This window comes from Carettochelys insculpta, chromosome 4 (assembly GCF_033958435.1).
Source record: "Carettochelys insculpta isolate YL-2023 chromosome 4, ASM3395843v1, whole genome shotgun sequence".
NCBI lineage: Eukaryota > Metazoa > Chordata > Testudines > Carettochelyidae > Carettochelys > Carettochelys insculpta.
In genome coordinates, this window is record NC_134140.1 from 65,011,504 (window position 1) to 65,022,761 (window position 11,258).

The 11,258-nt window shown below is 39.1% G+C and overlaps 1 protein-coding gene across 2 annotated transcripts in view; it reads left to right on the forward strand.

Moving 5' to 3' along the window:
* The window catches only part of ASB5 (ankyrin repeat and SOCS box containing 5), a 43,718-nt gene extending 38,142 nt beyond the window's left edge, over positions 1–5,576 (forward strand). For both annotated transcript variants that reach the window (XM_074992992.1, XM_074992991.1), the window contains one exon: positions 445–5,576. In XM_074992992.1, coding sequence (XP_074849093.1) covers positions 445–572 — 128 coding nt within the window. In that variant the 3' untranslated portion in view covers positions 573–5,576. The remainder of the gene's footprint in view (positions 1–444) is intronic.
* Positions 5,577–11,258: the final 5,682 nt, after the last annotated feature.

The following is an 11,258-nucleotide window of genomic DNA, read 5'->3' on the forward strand; positions in this document are numbered from 1 at the left end:
TCCATTTAACTTCTAAATGTGTTCCCTATGGGGAAGGGCTGAAATATATTCATGGTGTAGCGTCTATTATACCTCTACTAGAAATTAAAAGAACTTCAGTCTCTGGATTTGTCAGCAAAGGACCTTTTACTAACACAGTTTTTTAAATTAAAATTATTAGCTATATAAACCCAACATTGTGAGCCAATTAATGTGTTTTTCTGGATATTTAGATAAATACAACTTCCCTTGTTTTTTCTGTTTCTTTAGTCATTAGTAAAGTTTGAGTAGCTTAATTTTTATTCAGTTATTTAACTATGAGAGACTATACTATGTAAGGTCAATGAGACTGATAAATAGAACTTTTAAAAATGAATGTTTATTGGGCACTCCACAATAAACCCATGTGGTAAACTCTTAAGGATACTGAACATTTAATTAATTAAATTTCTTATCTGTTTGTAGCTACTCCGTGCTCTCTATGCCAACTCTGCCGACTATGTATCCGAAATTGCATAGGAAGAGCAAGACTGCATCTTATCCCCCAACTTCAGTTGCCAACAATGTTGAAAGATTTCTTACAGTATAGATAAAATAGTAGCTAACTTTTAGAAACTTGAACAAGTACCATTTTGTCTGTACTCTGGTATGTTCCCAATGAAGAATTTCTGAGGAAACAGTCTTTTACATATTACCATACTAAGTCTTTGGCACCAGGAGTCAAATGTTTGGGAGCCCTTGAATGACTAGGTGCCGAGGTGCTAATACAACTGAGTAAAATGAATTGTACTAATACTCTGGGAAATTATTGTATAGCTGGCTTTATCTTAACACTTACTAATTAGCTATTTTGCTAATAAAGGTCATTAATTGTATTTGTATGTTATAATCTGTTTGATACAGCTGAAACCCCACAGAGTTCCCTTACAAGTATGCTGAGTTTATTGACTAGGATTTATTACTGCATATTTAAAAATGCCTTTTATTTGTGCCTTGAACTACATGGCAATAGGTGCACTCTATAAGTTGAAAAAATAAAATAGGTCTTTCTTGCTTTCTCTGTAGGCAATTCATAAATAACTGGTAACTCATTTCTACTCCCTCCTTCCCTCTGTTACACACAGTTCTAGAGCAAATAGACATATGGACAGGTGAAGTGATTTTCCCCTTCCTCTTCACCAAGCCTTCCAGTTGACTGGAGACCCAGAACCCTTATATTTGGTATATCCCTGAGAAAGAAATAGAAAATATTTTCACATCAAACACCAGTGTTGCCTAACCTTGATCCTTCCTTTGGCTCTCCTGTTAACTCCTTGAACCCCTACTCATGTAAAGGATGCCCTGGAACAGCACTGTGTCCTACATCTTGCAGGAGATAGTGAACAATCTGATTGTTCTGCTTGTGCCACTGCCAGTATGCAGAAAGAGCCATCTGTTCAGGACAATGAGCAAACTCATCTCCACCATTTCAGTCATAATAACTAGGAATCACCAAATGAAATTAATAGGTAGCAGGTGTAAAACAAACAAAAAGATGGTTTTCTTCACACTGCACACAGTCAACACGTGGAACTCCTTGCCAGAGAATGTTGTGAAGAACAGGACTTTTATCAGGGTTCAGAAAAGAACCAGATAAATTCATGGAGTCTTAGTCCATCATTATTTATTAGCTAGGATTGGTAGGAATGGTGTCCCTAGTGTCTGTCAGAAGCTGGAAGTGGATGACAGGACAGAGATTTCTCAATGGTTAACAGTTCTGTTCATTCCCCCTAGGCACCTGGCATTGGCCACTGTTGGAAGACAGAATACTGGGCTAGATGGATCTTTGGTCTGACCCAGTATGAACATTCTTATGTTCTTAGTCACTAGCTTCATCATGGCATTGAGCTTCTGGGAAGCTGAGTTAATGCCAATGGTGCCCTCTGTGAGGACCCAGTGGCTAATGTGCCCAAGGCTATGGTGACCTTGATAAAACTTGAGTGTGTTAACCTCATTGGGTCATCCTCACTAAGAACAAATGTGTAATGGTTTGTGGGTGAGCCTGCATTTCAGTGAAATAATATTTTCCCAGGCTCAGAGGGTTACATGGATGCTATTGGTATCTTTGATGCCAGCACAAGCTTGGCTCTCCTCCTCCTTCTTCTCAGGCTATATCATCATAGTGTGGTCAGATGTGTTTCCTCATTTTCCTCAAGATATATCATCTCTCTTATGTCCCCGTTCTACATGATAGACTCCTACCTCCTCTATCCCAGCCCTTCCCTCTCAGCAGCTGCTGCATGCTTGTTTGGTTGCTGTCTTGCTCTATCACTCTTGCTCATACTCTCCTGCATGCTTGGTTTTTAAAATCAGAATGAGCTGATGATCCCTGGTTTGTAGAACAAAGGAGTGGCTGGACTACTGAATGGAAAAAACTGCACCTGCTGACTTGGTTGAGATTCTGGCTTTTGAAAATCTTAACTGAGCAGCTGGCTTCTTAACCAAGTCCTGAAACTACCTACTGGTACCTGTCAGGTCATTTAAGCCTGACTAGAAGTTGTTCTGAAAATCCAAGTCCCCACAGGCACCTGACTATTGAAAAATCTAGCCTGTAACTTTAGCAAGTACAAAAACCTAGTCTTTTTGCAAAATATTGAAATTATATTGCAATAATGAAACAAAATTACCACACAAAGGTTTTTGTAAATCTCTTTGATTAATTACATTTTAGTATTTTAAATATAATAAGCTATACAGAATATGGGCTCTGTTTGTACAGGAGAAACAAAATGATTCTTTCTACCAAAAGTCATTTTCCAATTTGGACGCATGTTTGTTTGTAAACATTCTCATTGCTCTTCAACATTCAGAACTTGTCTATTGTACATGGAACGAATCACAGAGAAGCACTGTAACGTTAATTCATAGGATGGAAAAAAACACAAATGCAGTCAAAAGCCTGCCAATGTGGCATACACTCATTGCTACTTGTGAAATTTTTACTTCAGGATCAGGCCTGCTGACAGTGTTTGAAGCAAATGGGTTAATTGCCCCAGGCCCTATGAAATGCAGCTGCAATATTGCTACACCATTCTACACAGCTCTGAGGAAAAGAGTGGTGGGGCCAGCACCACAATTTAAGTGGTGCTACAGGTTCACTGTTCTAGGCTTTGCTCCTTTAACTCTTGGCCCTGCCCCTTCAGGGGGCATGGAGCTGCCCACCCGACCTTGCCCTGAGTCCCAGTGGCTGTGGTTCCACTGTCTAAGATTCTTACAATGTTTTACTTCCACGGTTTTTAAAAACCTACACTAAAACACTTCACCTCATCCCATTAACACAAAGCTCCATTTCTGAGGAAGATTTAAAGGCAGGCTATCCATTAGAACAAACTATATTTTGGTAAAAATTCGAAAGCCATTCCACATTCTATGCAGGGTTCATCTCTAATCAGGCTTTTCCTTTTTCACCATGAACCTGTCTAATTATCTTTGTTTGTCTATGCAATCTGACATGATAGAATATTTGATACAGACCGTATGAAAGGGGGAAAAAAAACCTAGCACCCCCAATATCTGTTCTGAATTTATGGTTTTTTGAATTGTTATTTATGCTCTTGTATCACATCTCTTTTGGAATAAACAATACAACTATTTCTCTAAGCAACACTGAAGTCTAGATCTAAGAAAAGAAAAATCTAAGTGCTGTACTTTCTTCCTATTGTCTCTTTGAAGTTTCTGCTTGGACTACAGAGATAAAAAGAATGTTGCTTTCTTTTTTCAAAACTTTCTGACCGTTCAGTGCTAAGTTCTAAAATAGACAAGTGTAGAGTAATTTTAACCTATACTCCTTTATAGTAAGGGTGGGACACCTATGCCTCAGTGCCAGATCTGGTCTGTAGCTTGCCTTGATCCAGCCTGCAAAATTTGGGCCTCCGCACACATCCCTCCACAGTGGTGCTGACACTCTAGTCATGTGGGGTGGGAGGGGAGAGTCTGAACCTCAGCACCGCTAAGTGTCTTGATGGGATTCAAGACCAGACATCAAAAGTAATCTGCATGTTCCATTTTTACAGTTCTCTATGCAGCTATTTTAATAGCCTGGCTATAAGGGCAAGAGACATTTAAATGGAAAGACTTTGCATATCTATGACCAAAAATTGTCTGGATTTTGATCTAATTTGCACCACTGTAAATCCACAATAATACCATAGACTGAAAGTTATGCAAGATTTACACTGATGTCAGTGAAATCAAAATTTGCTCCATAATTTCACATGGTGATTCTCTTGTTAGTAGAATATAGTCATTGCAAGAAACATGAAGGATTGTGATAAATGAGTAGAGATACCACATGTTCCCCATTAAATTTAGCCAGGCCCGCAATGCAGAGGAGACAAAGGGGGCAGTTGCCTTGGGGCCCAGTTATTCAAGAGGATCCAGGACTCTTGGCCATTGCTGCTGCTACTCGGGCAGTGGCAAGAGCTCCTGTCCCTTTAAATTGCTGTCAGAGCCCGGTGTGGCATGCTCCAGAGCTCCAGGCAGTGTGCCTTGGATAGCGCTGGGGAGCAGGGGGCAACACAGGCCAAGTGGTGCTGAGAGGTGGCTTCTCTGGCTCCGCCCCTTCTGCTTGAGACCTTGCCCTGCCAGAAGCACAGAGCCATTCTCCCTCACTTTGACCAGCCACTCAGTGAGGCCATCGGCTCACCTGAATGTAACACATGAAATTAAAGCAAACCATTTGCTGCTTCTTTGGTGGAGTATTGTACCTAGGTTTTAAAATGCAGAAGTACAGATTCTTGTGGGGTCTACCTTGTAGTTTAAGAATGCATGGACTATTCTCATTAATTACTGTATATATTTCAGTAGTGCCCAGGCACCCAAAAAGGATGGTGTTCCCATTGGATTAGGCAGTCTACAAAAATCACTTATGATGTTAATCTTGTCTCGAACAGAACTGTGTCTTTAGCGGAACTAACTACTTGAATCTAGTGAGATAGTTCGGAAACAATCCAAACATTGCAGTAAAACAATTCAGAACCTGCAAAATAGATTCTCTTTACATAACAAAAGGTTGTGGAAGGAAGCCACAGTCAACTATGCAATCTATCCTAAATGTCAGTTAGAACCATTGTTCCACAGTTATTTATAGCATGTGTCAGCTGGACTGCTTTGCCCTTATTATTCTTTCAAAATCATTATATTTAGGCTTGACAGAATTCAGTATTTTTGGACTGATAACAGTGAGGTTTATTTTCAAGCTTTGTATTTTTATCAATTCACATTTTCACAGTTAAGAGAATTTGGGGGTGGACAGTTTTTCCTGACAATCATTTAATGACAACGGACTGCAGGTTAAAACTTTAAAACTATATAGCTGTTAAAACACAAACTGTGAACATCACATGTTGAAATATACGAAGTAAATATCCTTAATTCAAACTCTAATAAGTTGTCAAATGGCTTTTTTCTTAGTCTGTCATGTGTAAATTTGGATATTTTGAGGGGTTCTCTGTGTGTATGATGAAATTGGCATTTGCTGATAAAATCCTAATCTTTCCAAGCCAATCTGTACTGTACTGTAATTTCACATGGGTACAAATACACTGTATGATAAAATCCTGAAGTCCTTAGGGTTGTTTTCTTTGTTCGTTGTGTTGATTAAATGGCTGTTTTCTCGACAGAGTCAGACAGGCAAGAATTCTCCCAGTTTAGGGAAACTCAGCTGGTTGAAAGGTGTCAGAAGTGTCACTAGCACAGAAGAAACTGAACTAACTTACAATGGGGCCCGATACGCAGATCAGGGAGCTACAAACTAACAAGCACTCCTGTGGCACTTTAGAGAGTAACAGATTTATTAGGTCATGCGTGAACGTCTGTGGGTAAAATCCACCATTTCAGATGAAAAAAGAACAACTACAACAAATTCTTTACCAGCTGCTTCTCACTGCTGAACCAGTGAGGCCTCTAGAACAGAGATAACTAGTCCTTCAGTTCTACACTAGACTTTACTCAAGCAAAACTTCCATTGGCTGGTTTTCCTAAGAAGTACCAATCAGAAAAATCGGATTAGTCCCATGGATAAAGACATATTTCTTGTTCTAAATATGGTCATTAATTACTTTTAACTTTTCTTTGATTTGAAAATGTCTCTTTCTTTTCTGAGGGTGGAGAATAAGGACATATATGGTGCAAATATTTCACAAAAAGCCTGTCTGACAGAGCAACCTTTGTAGAAGGGAAATCATTTATGAACTGTATTACTATTCCTTGGCTTTTCTCTGCTTCAGTCCCTAACATGCTCCCATTCTACTTAAGGGATGATCTACAGTATTCTTCACTAACTTCAGTTTCTCAGGCTATGCCTGAACTGCAGGCTTCTGTCGGGAGACTGGAGGTTTCTCAGCAGAAGTCTGCTGCACCAGAAGTGTTCCGCTGACATTCCTGTTTTCCTTGTTCCATGAGGAAGAAGGGATGTCTCAGCAGAGGGGTTTTTTCCCCAACATTTGGCCCTATCTGGATGTGCCAAATGTCAGCAAGTTCCCAACAGAACTGTCAGCAAGAGAGACACATTCTGCAATGTAGTTATTGAAACTATATTTTTCAGAAACTGTGATGAGAGAAATACAAAAAAATCGAGTACAGTAAGTGGATAAATTCCAAAGGCAAAGAGGTGGCAAGCCCATAAATTTAGCTGAATATTTTTCTATTACCCCTACTATTAAATATTTAATAATGGGACACTATGATGAAGAATTACTGTAGTGAAGTTTAACTGCAGTTTAACTTAACTGCAGGCTTACCATCTGGATGCTGTTGGAATTCTTCTCCCCTTTCCAGCAACTCATTTCTTCTTCTCACCTCAGATTCTGAAACATTTTCAGTAGTCATGGCTTTAGGACACTGGATAGGTAACATGATGGAGAGAGACTTTGAACTGTTGACAACTGATTTAAATCTAGCCTTGATCACAAAAGAAAAATATTTCCTTATCATTGGGTATGTATTCTAGTCTCTGTGAAATGAGCATGGTGATCTCTGTAATGTTCTTATTGGGTATTCACATTACAAAATACACTACTCCAATTATTACTCTCCCTGGTAGTCTCAGCTGATAGGCCAGCGATTGACGGGGCTGTGGTAACTGCTGCCCTGCTGCCCTGTCCTGTGGATTTCAGTTTCTGGGGTGGTACCATACAGTACCTATCTCTAGCATTGTAGTCTTCCATCAGAACCATAAGGCATCTGAGTTCACCTATCTCATATAACTCTTTTCCAAGTACAAACTTATACTATACACAACCAGATAAGAACACTTTGATGTAACATCCACCCTCAATATACATACTCCCCTGACATACTGAAATTAAAAGCATAACTGTACAATATAGATGTAGGTTTGAAAGTATCACATTTTTAAATTGCCCCAATACTTGAATTAATTTTGCCCAAAGTAAATGTTATTAAAATAGCTAACAATAGTGAAATGTTAATAATAAGAAGGACAGGTTACTGTTGCAGAGTGATCTGAATCTCTTGGTTGAATGGTCACAAGCCAACACAACGTGTCTTCACACAGCCAACAAACAAGTTATACCTCAGGAAACTAAAAACACAATTGGGGTCAATGTGGATAAAGCGAGCTCTCAATGGAAAGTTTTGCCAAAAAGGGCTAAGCAATCCTGGGATGTATAAAAACGGACTAAAGAGTAGAAGTAGGGAAATGATTTTCCCCCATACACAACAATGGTAAGACTATTACTAAAATACTGTGATCATCTGTGATGTCTGAACTTCATGGGGAAATAAAATGGGGAGATACAGGAGAGAACCACAAAAGTGACCAAAAGGCTGGAAAACAAGCATTATAATGTGAGCTTGCATAAGGAATTCAGTTTAATGAAGGAGACACCATAAAATGAATTGAGCGTATAGGTACTTCATGCAAAAGATGTCTGATAATGAAAGGCATTTCAGCTTTGCTTACAAAGGCATAATAAGATCCAATGGCTTAAAGTTGTAGCTAGATAAAGTCAATATTGAAATAACGATGTAATCTCCTAGCTGTGAAGGTCATTAAACATTGAAAAAATTTACAAGTAGAGGGACTGAACTTAGAATTACTTGAAGTTTTACAATGAAGTTAGATATCTTTTTAAGACATGCTTCTATCCATTTCTGCAGGGAGTTCTCTGGATTGGGGGAAGGAGCGAAAGGGTCAGGCTGGATGGTTGTACTAGTCCTGTCTGGCCTTGGAATCTCACAGACAAGTTCCTCCATGGCCCATGAGAATCAGATTACCTGCATTACCCTCACCATATTTGTAACACATCCAGCTCTGTATTTACATTAATTAACACTGTAATCAAAGACTGTAGTCAAATCCCATACTACAATGATCAGGACCGAACAACCCATCACCAGCAGAGTAGTAAACAAGGGATTTACAATTCAGTGACCATTGCACAAGACCACAGCAGGGGGACTGATCAACCCTGTGACTCAGCAATGCACATCAGTTCATGTCTGGATTAATATTTCCCAGGCACATGAACTACAGATATAAAACAAATGACAGTGGAATCATGCTTTGGCCCTTTTCCTCCCCCACAAGCATGCTGGAAAGGCAGAAGACTTCACCTGAGGACACTTGGGGACACCTGTTTAGTAAAGTGAAAAAAATTGCCTAAATATTGCCTTATTGAATAAGGTTGAATTTTTACAGTGTGCTTATTTTTTATATTTTCTTTGGTAACTGTGAACTTTCATGTCTATCACTTTAAATCTATATTTCTACACTTAATAAACCTGTTCTACATTTTACCTGACAGTGTATTTAGCTTGCAAAATCTCAACTTAGTTTACAAAGTCTAGTGTATGTCCTCTCCTTACTGAGGAGAGCGGCTGGACCAGGCAATAAACTTACACTGGTCAGGCTTCTGATCAGGGCAAGTTGCTAAAGCTCTGCAGTGCAGAACTGGGGATGTGCAGGCCAATGTTCCCTCTAGTTTTTCCCCATCCATGTGCAGAATAAATTTTGTAATGTGCACCAAGGCATGGGTAGATGTTCACCACTGGTACATACATATGTGGCCAGCTGCAGGCACTTGTAGACATTCTGCTACTCAGCTGGGTGGTATTTGAACCTCTCTGGGTAACCACCCAAACACTCAGCTTACAGGGAACACTGTTGGGGGTGCTGGCTGGTGCCCAAAATCCTCTGATTACCCTTGATATTTTTTCCCTGTGTCTCTGGCTGTCTTCTGCGTGCATGCTGTGCTGTTCCCCATTGGTAGCTGGGGACAGAGAGGGATCAGGTTTTAGGAAAACTCAGAGCAACAGTACAGGATAGGCCCTGCCAATATATGGGTGTCCTCCTGCTCAGAGTGCAAATCCCATTTCGGGGTCTCTTGTACTTCAGATTGAGCTACAGCTCTGTGCTGCTAATTAGCTGTAGGGAGAAGTTTTTGCATATGCTAACTGACAGGATATTAGGCACCAAACGGAATTAGGATCCTTTGTGATAAATGGCAAATGAACAGTAGTACTGGAAATATTAGTGGAATCTAAATTGTGAAAGTAGGTGCCTAAAATAATTTGAGGATCAGGGGACTAATTGTTAAACCTTACTTGCCTTACTAGACATCCTAATATTGCTTATTGCGTATCTGTCCTGATCCATGTAATTTTGGAAGCTTCTCTCACCAACAAAAAATAAAAAAACCTGCTGAGATATATTAGTCCTACTTCAAGTGAAGATCCAGTGGATGGAAAAAAAAATCGATGGGTTCAATAGTTCAATATAGTACAGCTAAATAATATATAAAATATATTTTATTCACCTATGTCAGCATTTGTATAGTAGAATAAATTAAAAAATGAAAATCCAAATCTGTGGGGAGTAATTTGCTCTTGCAAATGCTGAGATACACAAATTACTGGAAATCAGACTGAACGGATATTTCACCAAACAAGCAAAATCTACAATAGGGATCCATGTTTGCTACTTGCACTAGGAAGTCTTTCCAAGATATCTTAAAAACAGAACAGGGAAAATAACTTTTTCCTCAAAGGAAAATGAGAATAACTTTCAAGGAGGAAGAAAAAAATTCTTTTTAAAAACCACACACCCTCCTCTCAGTATACATCAGCTTTAAATAATTCAAATAGTTCTATGACACTATGTTGAAAGAGAAACAAATGCAGAAGATAAAATGATTGATAGAAGCATGAACAAGAACAGTATTGCTTCCCTCATCTTTATATGGCTGCACTTGTTTTGCATAAAATGGAGCAGATTGCAATTGCCCTGGTAGTCACAGACCAGGAATTTCAGGACATCCAATGCTTTGCCTAGATCCAACAAGTATGATGTTTTAATTCCATCTTATTTCACTTGTGTTGTTGAGGCAGGCTGCTCCATTTTCTGTAAAGCAGGTGCAGCTCTTAGGCTTCCTGCATGCTATCCATTTAAGAAAAGATTGGGTGATCCAAAATAATCAGTTTCTCAAAATGTTCACCTTGCAGAATTTAACAGTAAAGACATATTTAAGATGCTTTTAATTACCACACAAAAACTACATCTCAGGTCAGTGCCACCGTTTTCAATGGCAATAGAGAAGATGTACAAGATTTCTCAGAATCAGGGCCTTTTTTATAAATTTCCCTTTTTAATTTAAAAGTCCTGTGCAAACATTGAGCCAGATAATGGAATGACTAATTAATACTGTCGTGGTCAAGTGTGTGTATGTGTGTGGGAAGGATATGTGTAATCATAGAATCATTCAGTTACTAGGGACTGTGAAGGTCATCTAGTCTAACCCCATGCCAAACTGCACGATTTGTTGTGGCCGAATTGTCCAAGACATTTTGGACAGAACATAATACTTACTACAGTGATACAGTAAATACACTTTCATGCCCATGAGCTTTCATGTGTTTTTTTACTTGTAGAACAATTCAGGGTATGGCTTAATTTAAAAAAATGTTTTGGAATAAGAAGCATAGTGCAGCAAAATGGCAGAATGTACACAATTAAGGTGGACAAGCCGGTTGTTTATGGAGGCTTAAAAGTGATTTAGTGGTCTTTGAAAAGCCCTGAATGGTAGCAATCAACATAATGCCCATCTTGAGAAGTATCAAAAGACTAATACAAAAATAAATAAAGTGCACTAGAGACAAATGGGTAGAGTTTTTTTGCTGCTGGAATGCCAAGGAACAGCATTGTGTCACCTTTTTTTCTGGTGCCACCATTTTGGAAGGCAGCTAGGCATCTCCCAAGTCACATGTAGCAGCTGCTCTGT